Raw genomic sequence first — 13,486 nt, forward strand, 5'->3', positions numbered from 1 at the left:
TTAACTTTGACCTTGAGTGATTTCAGACAGCAAGCAGCAAATTCTTGATAAAAATCAAACTACTCTTTGGTTCCAATTACAAGTTTTTTTTCTTGTAAGGATCGTATTGTCTAGTTTGAATGTAAAGTGAATACAATACATAAAGTATAATAGCATCAATAATATGCCTCAATAATATGCCTGTGTGTGTGTGTGCAGACATAGTAGCCAATGGTGGTTATGCTGAAAAAATTGAGGCAAATTTCATGGTGGCTAAGGGCACTAGTTTGCAATCAGCAAGCTTGAGAGCAAATTCTGGCTCTGTTACTTATAACTGTCTCCTCTGGTGCAAACACCAGTTGAAGCCCAGTTTCCTATCTGTATAAATATAGAAGTACTTTATAATCTTTACTATTTCTCTAGAAAAAAATATATGTTACTAGACGTTCTGTCACCAAAATACATTGGAATATTGGAACAAATGCTATGTGTCATTCTTTTTGTGTATTATTTGATTTAGTTTATACAGCTATATTTCTTGGTGTGATTAAACTATATTGTTTGAAGAGTTTTTTCAAAGAATATATTAGTAATTCTTAATGTAAATATCAAAACAATTTATAATGCCAGTTCCCCCCCCTTGTCCCATTCATGTTTACAGTGCTGACCATCCACATTAAATTGTAATTCTTTAATGAGTTAGAAAATCACTGTAAGGTTGACTAATTCAGTATTCACTTAGAGATCCTTGTGAGACCATATCCAGGAACATGTTGGTGACTTTCATTATGCCTCATAATCATTATGTGAAGATTTCATGGCTGTGACTTCAACAGTTTTATGGCTGGAGCTCAACACATCCCCAGGCAGCAAAGCTGCAATCTGGGCTGAAAAGGGAGAGAGGGGCTACTTCACAAAACTCACTTACAGGAGCTTGTGTGTTATCTTAATAGGAGCCCCTGAATGTTTTCAAACAGAAGAATGACATGATGATGTCTGTGAGAAAAGTACATTCAAGGTAAATATGATAGATGGTTTATAATAACATCCATCTTCATCACGGGGCTTCTGGTCGAGGACTTTACTTTGAGAACTCCTATATTAAAGGACATGGAGTTTAAGGAGTAGATGACTGAACAGTGGAAATAAGAGAAACTACTGGACATGCATCTAAGAAAGGACAATAGAAACAGGAGATAAATGACGGAGGGATGGCTTATCAAGGTGTAGCTGACCTCATTAAATACTCAGGATTTCTCTTGATTTTATTGATTGGGTGATTATATAATGTTGATGCTGTTAATCAAAATAAAGGCCCCAGGAGGTGAAGGCAGCTTTTCTGGGATGGGGGCAGGAAGGATGATGAATGGTGCGTTAGAGACATTGAGGTTACATGTCTGTGGAGACAACCAGAAATTGGATTTATGGATGTAGAGCTGAAAAAAGTCGGCATGAATATAAAGCGCATGAATACTATGTTGACAAAAAGGAAGCCACATACTTCAGAATGGATTCTTTTTAAACCAAAGTCAAATATAGGTTGTTTTATTACAAAGTCATCAAAACCCAGAACAGCTGCGAAGTATTAACCATTTTGAGACATTCAAAATCCTTTAACATTTGAAAAAGAATTTTAGGAAAGCATTTATATCACGTACAAAGTCAGTAACAACACAAACTAGAACGAAAATGTCAGTATTTGTCTTCTTGGAGTATCTCTAAAACCTGAGTCAGCACATACTGAGATTAGTTCAGGTTGGTGTACAAAAATAAACACAGTATTTTGTTTTTCTAATAAAGAGGAAGGATAAAGGATAAAAAATCAGAGAAAAAAAATGAGATTGCCTTGAATTTTTTTAGTGGCTTCTGTAGCCTAAGTTTTATTTTTGTTCAGATGTTCTATGTCAGAAAATAATGAAGAACTTTAGAGAAGTAATGTTGATATATGTAGTCCTTGAAATGAAGTTCCTGTATTAACTTACTTAATATGTTGTACCTTTGCTCAATCAGAAGCTCAGCTCTTACTAAGGTCATTCCAGGGCAATGCAAGAAATGGCTTTGTTTCTGGGTTGTGGGGTATGAGCAGAACGAAGAGTCCCCTCTCTGTGCACAGGATGACTGATTCTCACTGAGGATGCAAGTTTATCAAAACTGCACTTGTGTCCTAGCACCTGAAATCACCCACGCAATTAATGACGCAAGAGATACAGGCACCATGACAGAGAGCCAAGTGAAAGTAAAAAGCGGTGAACAAAGAAGCAGTTAGGACTGGAGACCCAAAAATCCAAGGAGAAAACAAGGCTACAGTCTGGGGAGCTCACACTTTGGCTGATCCATTCTGCCCAGGTTAAGAGATTGGACTTTGAAAAAAGTGGAGCTCACAAATCACCGGAGAAAGCTGGAGGTGAGAGTCTAATGTTGATAAAGGCACAGAGATAAAGGGAGGCAAGAAAATAGCTAGAAAATAGAACTAGAAAGTAAAAGTGAGACTTAATTGTTTGGACAGGGAAGCCAAACCACTAGGAAAACTCAGTGGAAGAGGAAGAGGGTGAGAAAATGTGGCATCATACTTTTTCTCTAATACAGGGGAGAAAGTGAAGAACTAAAATGTGTGGGTTTCCTATCAGCAATGAAAATTTCCAAACAATATGTCTCTCATGAATGCTACTAGAGATTTCTGATCACATAGTTGCCATATTGGTGATTTAATTTCTATCCGTGTTTAACTGTTTGTCTTAAGAAGCGATTTGCCTTTGTTTTTGCCTCCATGGTCACTTTGCTATTCAAGGCCTAACAAAGCACTCTTTGTTGAGGTAAAGCACTTGATGTTTCAAACCCTGATATTTCATCTCAGAGGGCTGCTCTTGCACTTGTGTGAGGCACACCTAATTTTAATTTGGCCCTTCATGTGTAGAAGGGTAATCTAAGGTTAATGATTACATCCTGGAAAAGAAAATAAATTCTTACCACCTCTTTGATCCCATATGAAGAACCTCATTAAAAACAAATAAGCAAGCAAACAGATAATAAGGAAACAAAACCAAACAAGAGTCTCTTCAAATTGGAGGGGCCTAAAATATCTCCTAATCTGACCTTCCTCCCAGGGTAGGAAACTGTTCCACAGGTTTCCTTACAGGCTGGAGAGCTGCTGGTGGGTCCTTCCTCTTAGTCGTTGCTTACCCTTCTCTCTACAAGAAGGGAACATTCTACAACTTAGTTTCAGTACTCCTGGGCCCCTAGCTAGCATTGTTTGTAGGCAGTCGCTGAAGCCTGGAGTTGAATAAGACTTGTGATGAAGTATGATATTACACCGTATTATGAAATCCTTCATTTTTGTAGTTATCTCTTCACCTGCCCCATGTGTCACACAAATACAGCAGAAACTGAATCCGCAATACCTACGGGAAGAAAAGAGAAATTATTAGTACTAGTCTATTTCCTCTTTAGATGCCTTTTAAGTAACAAATTAAAACTTAATTTTGATTTGGGTTCAGAAAGACTATCTATTAGGAAAATAATGTAATAGTTATTATTACCTGTCAGTGTAACAGGACATCATCAAAAGCAGATATTAGAAAAATTTTGTCAGATGAGAAACTACAAAAACTTTAAAAAAAAAAAATGTTTACAACAAAAGCTACCTAACTAAATAGGTGAATGATTCTGAAACCTATATTGCATTAATCTACATTTCTTAGAGGCAAAATAACTTACAAAATTATTTTAGGTATAATTTCATAATTCAAACTCTAAGATTTGAACTCAAGTATAATTTCAATAAATCACAAATGTGCTATGTTTTGTTAATACACAAGAACATAGATCTGAACATCATGATGAAAGTCATAAATAGTCTATCTGAAGATTGGACTTCGTTGTAATTAACCACATCTTTGAAATCTCTTGGGGCTATCGAATACTACTGCCTGATACTATTGCTCGTAGGAGTAATACAGCTGCCATCAGGTATGTATCTTACAGGGAATAACTTACATTCAGGAAGAATTTGGATTCCTGTATAATTAATAACCAATCAGGCCCTTCAGACTCCTATTGTGAAAGTAGACAGGGAGAAGAAATTATCTTTTATTTTTTTTTCTTTTTTTTGTAGAGACAGAGTCTCACTTTATGGCCCTCAGTAGAGTGCCGTGGCCTCACACAGCTCACAGCAACCTCCAACTCCTGGGCTTAAGCGATTCTCTTGCCTCAGCCCCCCAAGTAGCTGGGACTACAAGCGCCCGCCACAACGCCCGGCTATTTTTTGGTTGCAGTTTGGCCAGGGCCGGGTTTGAACCCGCCACCCTCGGTATATGGGGCCGGTGCCACCCAGAAGAAATTATCTTAACTCATCCTCAGTAGCTGAGTTTCAGGGAAAGATTGTGGCAAAGAATAAAGGATCATATTTGAGGTAATTATCATCTAAGCAAATGCCTGATTTATTTAATATGTTCACACACCTCTCCTATCAGAGCTTTGAAAACAGCCAGCCCTCAGCCCAAATCCAGGTACCACTGTCCACTGTTAGAGATAAATTATGTTCACGAGCAGATGTTCAGGGAGAGGCAGCAGTAATTTATCTGAAGTTCCAAAGATGTGCAAACCCCCAGTGATGCTAAAAAGCAGGGGTCTGATTGGGCTTCTAGTGCTCTGGCCAAAAGATTTCTGAGATGTTGACTCTTTTCAATGAATAATTTTTGAAAATCGTTTCATTGAGAATTTATTAACTCTCATGGATTCTACTTTATGGAACGACGACGGGACAATATTCACTAGATCACATCTCAAATTTTTCTGTAACTCTCTTTTGTACGTATCACAATATGGAAGCTTCTGCAATTATTTACAACTGTATATGTTCTATAACAAAGGGTAATGAGAAATAAAATGCAATTTATGTTTCGTTTAGCTTGATTTGGAAATAAGGTGATTTTCTAGACCAAAAAAAAAAAAAAAAATAGAAGTATAGGTTTAAATACAGGTTTTAGAATATAGATAAAAAACTGGTTAGTTTAGTTAGGTTTGTGATTAATTAAAACAAATGCTATTCATCAAAAAAGAATACCATGTTTAGAATTTGCCTAGGCCTCTCAATTATGATGGCTGGTTTACTTGAATTTTTCAGGTGACCAGAGGCACATTATTAATATGTCAGAAATAATACTAATGTTAAGATTTTCATATATTTTGAAACAAAGAAAACTTATTCTTAAGAATCATTGAGCAGGTATTATAATACAGAAATAAGATAAATTCACAGTTACAAAATATGAATGTTGAATAAAAATACATTTCATGCCTGTAGACTACCTAGTGACTGCTGAGAGGTTCTCCAGGAATGCAGAAGAAAAGAAGGAAGAAAGGAAGAAAGGGAGGCAGGAAGGAAGGAAGAAATTATTACTGGAGAAGTTCAGAACCCTAAAGTGAGTGTTAATGTGATTTTTAAAGTAGTTAATTTTGGTAAATGATTACTTCTTATGTGTGTGTGTATTTATATATATATAAATGCAATTTTATAATACATGCAATTTTTTAATACGATGTCTTCCTCTGAAAATATGAATATGTTGGGGGGTGGAGACACGATGGCTGACTGAAGCCAGCTTTCCACAGAGGCTCCCATCCAGAAGGAGAGTTAAAGGACAGAAATTTAGCAAGTAACCTGGTGGATTAGAGCTGCACCAAGAGAGAAGGTTGAAGAATGCACAACAACCCCGCTGAGGTGAGCTACGACCCCAAGGATACAAACAAAAGGTAGAAAATCCATCACCACCAAGCGGACGGGAGTCCCCTCCCCCATGAGAATGGCTCAGAGTGCCCCACAAACAACCAGGCAGAGTTCAAAGGTCCTCCCACTACACTCCATGGGAGAGACCCTCTAAAAACTGGACCTACCTCCCCTACTAGGGTGCCATGGCATTCTCCTGCCAGGCATAAAACTGTATAAACTGTATATTTTCTCTAACAGCAATTCTGAGCTCCCGGCACTCCCCTCCACTCTCACTCTGAGGTCTGGAGGCCTGTCCCCCAGGAGTCCAGATTCTTGGGTGATTTCTCGAGGGGTGTGGACAGGGCCTGGACTGCAGCTCATTAGTGCTGATTCTGCAGCAGGGGAGTGAGGAGAGGACGGTTGGCTGAGAGGGAACCACACCTGAGTGGTGGTGCCCTGAGACACAGAGTATCAGCCGTTCTTGGCAACAATAGGGCTCACCCCTGGGTATTCCAAAGTCACACCCCCTGTCTGTCTGGGCAACTGGAGGCCGGGCATCTTCTCAGGTGGCAACCATCATGGAACAGATCTGGGACGGAAACGCAGGCCCCGTGAGTAAAGGTTTTGAGTGAGTCGGTACTGGCCTGGGTGGAGCGCAAGGACTAGAAAATGCATACGCAGAGCCAGCAGATTCCCAGGGCTGGGCTGACCCAGAGGACAGCTTTACTGAGCCTAAGACGCACCTGGCCCTCAGGGGATCATCAGCCTATAGACAAAGGAAGGCAGGAGGCTAGAACTGACAGCTAACTGTGCTGGGAATACAAACCTGCAGGAGCAAAGACAGGGCCTGAGGCACAGGTTCTGGGAACTCAAAACAGCTTCTCTTCTGCAGGGGAATTTAGCAGGGACAGAAACAAATTACTACAAACTTGTTCTGTTCTGTCCGTAACATCCATCAGGGGTGGGGCTGGAACTGAATGAACAGCCCCCCAGCCTCCATCAGGCACCCAAGGTTGTCAGGCCTCACCTCCCTCTGAAGGATAGAGGCAGAGAGCAACAGTCTGGTGGAGCAGACATAGAGTTCCTTGTGATTCAGGCAGGTGCAAACCCCTGGAGTATGTGCGTATTGGAGGCAACTGGGTCACTGCCCTGCGGGGTTATCAGTGACTGGGTGTGACAGAGGTGCAAGCTGGGGAAGGAGGCATCAACCTTCCCAGACTGATCTAATTGCTGGGTGGGTCCTCCTGACTTCACAGAGCACAGAGCAAGTCATATTTGAGTTGTCAGCAGACCCCTGCGATCTAGTTGCCAGAGACCTTTTAAACTCTCCCAACTGAGACAGGTGCTGACTGAAACAATTGATTTGGATCTTTTGAACTGAGCCAATAACCCGAGGACTATCCAAGTGGTGCCCTGGGTGTGTGGGTCTAGGAAGGTTTGATTTTCCTTTTCCAATTGTTACCTGTGGGGGCGGGGTGACTTAATTGCTGGTATTTTTCCACAGCTGAAACTTCAACCCAGAGTAACTGTTTCACTAGGGTCAGACAGAGACCAGCTGAACACAGACAGAGCCACTTAGCCCCACCACACCAAACAGGTCTCCAGTTTCTCAGGCCATAGAACTTTACAGGTCCTCGACAAAGCTCCAGGTGGAAAGTCAAATGGTGTAAAATAATCATGGGGCAGAATCAGTGGAAAAACTCTGGTAACATGAATATCAGAATACATCAACACCCCCAAGGAAAGATATGGCAGATGTAACTGAAGATCCCATTCATAAACAGCTGGCCAAGATGTCAAAAATCAAATTCAGAATTTGGATTGCAAACAAGATTAGTAGAATGGAGGAAAACTTGTAATTAGAAATTCGAGGAGAAATTCAAAAGTTGTCTCAAACTTAACGAATTTAACACTATTGGTGGGAATGCAAATTGCTACATTCCTTTTGGAAAGATGTTTAGAGAACACCTAGAGATCTAAAAATATATCTGCCATTCAATCCTATAATTCCACTACTAGGTATATACCCAGAAGACCAAAAATCACATCATAACAAAGATATTTGTACCAGAATGTTTATTGCAGCCCAATTCATAATTGCTAAGTCATGGAAAAAGCCCAAGTGCCCATTGATCCAGGAATGGATTAATAAATGTTGGTATATATACACCATGGAATATTATGCAGCCTTACAGAAAGATGAAGACTTTACCTCTTTCATGTTTACATGGATGGAGCTGGAACATATTCCTCTTAGTAAAGTACCTCAAGAATGAAAGAAAAAGTATCCAATGTGCTCAGTGCTACTATGAAACTAATTTATGGCTTTCACATGAAAGCTATAACCCAGTTATAACCTAAGAATAGGAGGAAGGGGGAGAGAGAGGGGAGGGAGAAGGGAGGATGAGCAGAGAAAGGGTGATTGGTGGATTACACCTGCGGTGCATCTTACAAGGGTACATGTGAAACTTAGTAAATGTAGAATATAAATGTCTTAACACAATAACTAAGAAAATGCCAGGAAGGCTATGTTAACCAGTGTGATGAAAATGTGTCAAACGGTCTATAAAACAAGTGTCTGGTGCCCCATGATCACATTAATGTACACAGCTATGATTTAATAATAAAAAAAAAATAAAGACCCAGCTACTTGGGAGGCTGAGACAAGAGAATCGCCTAAACTCAGGAGTTGGAGGTTGCTGTGAGCTGTGATGCCACGGCAGTCTACCAAGGGTAGAATGAAACTCTGTCTCTACAAACAAAACAAAACAAACAAACAAAAAAAAATAAAGACAAAACCACCAAAGATTTTGACACACTGAAGCAAGAATTTGCAGCCCTCAAAGATCTGAAAAGTACAGTAGAATCCCTCAGTAACAGAGTGGAGCAACCAGAAGAATTTCTGACATTGAAGACAAAGCTTTTGAACGCTCCCAAACTCTCAAAGAGGAAGAAAAATGGAGAGCAAACACGGATCATTCTGAGAGCTCTGCGATAATTCAAAGAAGAATAATATCTGCCTCATTGGAATCCTTGAAAGTGATGAAGTGGCTTCGCAAGGCACAGAGGCCCTTCTCCAGGAAATTATGAAAGAGAATTTTCCAGACATGCCAAGAGATTCTGAAATTCAGATAGCAGACAATTTCAGAACCCCAGCACCACTCAACCTGAATAAGACATCACTCAGGCATATCATAATTAACGTCACTAAAGTTAATATGAAGGAGAAAATTCTGAAAGCAGCCAGACGTAAGAAATCCATTACCTACAAAGGGAAGAATATTAGAATGACTGCAGATCTCTCTGCTGAAACTTTTCAAGCCAGAAGAGGGTGGTCATCGACTTTTAATCTCCTAAAACAAAATAACTTTCAACCCCAGATCCTGTATCCAGCTAAACTGAGTTTAATTTATGATGGAGAAATTAAATATTTTAATGACATTCACATGTTGAAGAAATTTGCCATAACCCAACCAGCTCTTCAGGATATTCTCAGACCTATACTCCATAATGACCGGACCAATCCTTTACCACAAAAGTAAATTCGCTCAGAAACTTTTGCTCAAACTCCAACTTCCATAGTGGCAAAAGGATTGAAAATGTCCACTGGACTTTCAAAAAACTCAACACCCAAATTTTTATCAGACTTATCAATATTCTCCATTAACGTGAACATCTTAAACTGTCCTCTAAAGAGGCACAGGTTGGATGACTGGATACAAAAACTCAGGCCAGATATTTGCTGCATACAAGAATTACATCTTACCTTAAATGATAAATATAGACTCATGGTGAAAGGATGGTCATCCATATTTCAGGCAACTGGTAATCAGAAAAAAGCAGGTGTTGCAATTCTATTTGCAGACACAATAGGCTTTAAACCAATAAAAGTGAGGAAGGATAAGAATGGTCACTTCATATTTGTTAAGGGTAATACTCAATATGATGAGATTTCAATTTTTAATATTTATGCACCCAAACAGAATGTGCCTCAATATGTAAGAGAAACTCTAACAGACATGAGCAACTTGATTTCCTACAGCTCCATAATAGTTAGAGATTTTAACACTCCTTTTGCCATGTTGGATAGATCCTCCAATAAGAAGTTGAGCAAAGAAATTTTAGTTTTAAACCTAACCATCCAACATTTGGATTTAGCAAACATCTACAGAACATTTCATCCCAGCAAAATTGAATACATATACTTCTCATCAGCCCACGGGACATACTCCAAAATTGATCACATCTTTAGGTCACAAGTCTAACCTCTGTAAATTTAAAGGATTAGAAATTATTCATTGCATCTTCTCAGACCACCATGGAATAAATGTTGAATTCAGTAACAACAGGAATCTGCATACTCATACAAAAACATGGAAGTTAAATAACCTTATGCTGAATGATAGCTGGGTCAGAGATGAGACCAAGAAGGAAATGGCCAAATTTTTGGAACAAAACCACAATGAAGACACGAATTATCAGAACCTCTGGAATACCGCAAAGGCAGTCCTAAGAAGGAAATTTATAGCACTGCAAGCCTTCCTCTACAGAATGGAAAGTTAACAACTTAATGTGACATCTCAAGCAACAGGAAAAGGAAGAACATACCAACCCTAAGCCCAGTAAAAGAAAAGAAATAACCAAATTTAGTGCAGAATTAAATGAAATTGAAAACAAAAGAATAATACAACAGATCAATAAATCAAAAAGTTGGTTTTTTGAAAAGATCAATAAAATAGATAAACCTTTGGCTAACCTAACCAGGAAAAAAAGAGTAAAATCTCTAATTTTATCAATCAGAAATGAAAAAATACTAAACAACATCAGACTCCTCAGAAATTCAAAAAATCCTTAAGAATAGGGCAGCGCCTGTGGCTCAAGGAGTGGGGCGCCGGTCCCATATGCCAGAGGTGGCGGGTTCAAACCCAGCCCCGGCCAAAAATCACAAAAAAAAAAAAAAAAATCCTTAAGAATATTACAAGAAACTTCATTCTCAGAAATATGAAAATCTAAAGGAAATTGACCAATAGTTGGAAGCACCTCACCTTCCAAGACTTAGGCAGAATCAAGTGGAAATTTTGAACAGGCGAATATCAAGTTCTGAAATAGCACAACCATGCAAAATCTCCCTAAAAAGAAAAGCCCAGGACCAGATGGCTTCATAATCAGAATTCTACCAAACCTTTAAAGAGGAATTAGTACCTATATTACTCAACCTGTTCCAAAATACAGAAAAAGAAAGAAGACTACCCAACTTGTTCTATGAAGCAAACATCACCCTGATCCCCAAACCAGGAAAAGACCCAACAAGAAAAGAAAAGTATAGACCAATATCACTAATGAATATAGAGGCAAAAATATTCAACAAGATCCTAACAAACAGAATCCAGCAACACATCAAACAAATTATACATCATGACCAAGTCGGTTTTATCCCAGGGTCTAAAGGCTGGTTCAATATCCGTAAATCTATAAGTATAATTCAGCACATAAACAAATTAAAAAACAAAGACCATATGATTCTCTCAATCGATGCAGAAAAAGCTTTTGATAATATCCAGCATCCCTTTATGATCAGAACACTTAAGAAACTTGGTATAGAAGGGACATTTCTTAAACTAATAGAGGCTATCTACAGCAAACCCACAGCCAATATCGTATTGAATGGAGTTAAATTGAAATCATTTCCACTCATATCAGGAACCAGACAAGGCTGCCCACAGTCTCCACTGCTCTTTAACATTGTAAGGGAAGTTTTAGCCACTGCAATTAGGGAAGAAAAGGCGATCAAGGGTATCCATATAGGGTCAGAAGAGATCAAACTTTTGCTCTTTGCAGATGAGATGATTGTATACCTGGAAAACACCAGGGATTTGTACTACAAAACTCTTAGAGGTGATCAAGGAATACAGCGGCATCTCAGGTTACAAAATCAACATTCAAAATCGGTACCCTTTATATATACCAACAATAGTCAAGCTGAAAAAACAGTTAAGGACTCTATTCCATTCACAGCAGGGCCAAAGAATATGAAATATTTGGGAATTTATCTAACAAAGAACGTAAAAGATCTCTATAAAGAGAACTATGAAACTCTAAGAAAAGAAATAGCTGAAAATGTTAGCAAATGGAAAAACATACCATTCTCATGGATGGAAAGAATCAACATTGTGAAAATGTCCATACCACCCAAAGCAATATACAATTTTAATGCAATCCCTATTAAAGCTCCATGGTCATACTTTAAATATCTTAAAAAAATAATACTTCATTTTATATGGAATCAGAAAAAAAACTCAAATAGCCAAGACATTACTCAGAAATAAAAACAAAGCAGGAGGAATCACGCTACTGGACCTCAGATCATACTATAAATCGATAGTGATCAAAACAGCATGGTACTGGCAAAAACAGAGAAGTAGATGTCTGGAACAGAATAGAGAACCAAGAGATGAATCCAGCTACTTACTGTTATCTGATCTTTGACAAGCCAATTAAAAACATTCAGTGGGGAAAAGATTCCCTATTTAACAAATGATGCTGGGTGAACTGGCCGGCAACCTGTGGAAGACTGAAACTGGACCCACACCTTTCACCATTACCTAAGATAGACTCTCACTGGATTAAAGATTTAAACTTAAGACATGAAACTATAAAAATGCTAGAAGAGAGTGCAGGGAAAACCCTTGAAGAAATAGGTCTGGGCGAGTATTTTATGAGGAGAACCCCCCGGGCAATTGAAGCAGCTTCAAAAATACACTACTGGGACTTGATCAAACTAAAAAGCTTCTGCACAGCCAAGAACACAGTAAGTAATTCAAGCAAGCAAACAGCCCTCAGAATGGGAGAAGATATTTGCAGGTTATGTCTCTGACAAAGGTTTAATAAACAGAATCCACAGAGAACTCAAACGCATAAGCAAGAAAAGAACAAGTTATTCCATCACAGGCTGGGCAAGGAACTTGAAGAGAAACTTCTCTGAAGCAGACAGGTGCATGGCCTATAGACATATGAAAAAAAGCTCATCATCCTTAATCATGAGAGAAATGCAAATCAAAACTACTTTGAGATATCATCTAACTCCAGTAAGATTAGCCCATATCACAAAATCCCAAGAGCAGAGATGTTGGCATGGATGGGGAGAAAAGGGAACACTTCTACACTGCTGGTGGGAATGCAAATTAATACATTCCTTTTGGAAAGATGTTTGGAGAACACGTAGAGATCTTAAAATAGATCTGCCATTGAATCCTATAATTCCTCTACTAGGTATATACCCAGAAGACCAAAAATCACATTATAACAAAGATATTCGTACAAGAATGTTTATTGCAGCCCAAGTCATAAATGCTAACTCATGGAAAAAGCCCAAGTGCCCATTGATCCACGAATGGATTAATAAATTGTGGTATATGTACACCATGGAATATTATGCAGCCTTAAACAAAGATGGAGACTTTACCTCTTTCATGTTTACAAGGATGGAGCTGGAACATATTCTTCTTAGTAAAGTATCTCAAGAATAGAAGAAAAAGTATCCAATGTACTCAGCCCTACTACGAAACTAATTCATGGCTTTCATATGAAAGCTATAACCCAGTTATAACCTAAGAATATGGGGAAGGGAGAGAGGGAGGGAAGGAAAGGGGGGAGGATGGGTGAAGGGAGGGTGATTGGTGGGATTACACGTGCGGCGCATCTTACAAGGGTACAGGTGAAACTTAGTAAATGTAGAATATAAATGTCTTAACACAATAACTAAGAAAATGCCAGGAAGGCTATGTTAATCACTGTGATGAA

The 13,486-nt window shown here is 38.8% G+C and overlaps 1 protein-coding gene across 1 annotated transcript in view; it reads right to left on the minus strand.

The window, feature by feature from the left end:
- Positions 1 to 1,497: 1,497 nt before the first annotated feature.
- CTSO (cathepsin O) overlaps positions 1,498 to 13,486 on the minus strand; it is a 49,652-nt gene continuing 37,663 nt past the window's right edge. The window contains exon 8 of the mRNA XM_053583435.1: positions 1,498 to 3,377. Coding sequence (XP_053439410.1) covers positions 3,343 to 3,377 — 35 coding nt within the window. The 3' untranslated portion in view covers positions 1,498 to 3,342. The remainder of the gene's footprint in view (positions 3,378 to 13,486) is intronic.

Source organism: Nycticebus coucang, chromosome 1 (genome assembly GCF_027406575.1).
Source record: "Nycticebus coucang isolate mNycCou1 chromosome 1, mNycCou1.pri, whole genome shotgun sequence".
NCBI lineage: Eukaryota > Metazoa > Chordata > Mammalia > Primates > Lorisidae > Nycticebus > Nycticebus coucang.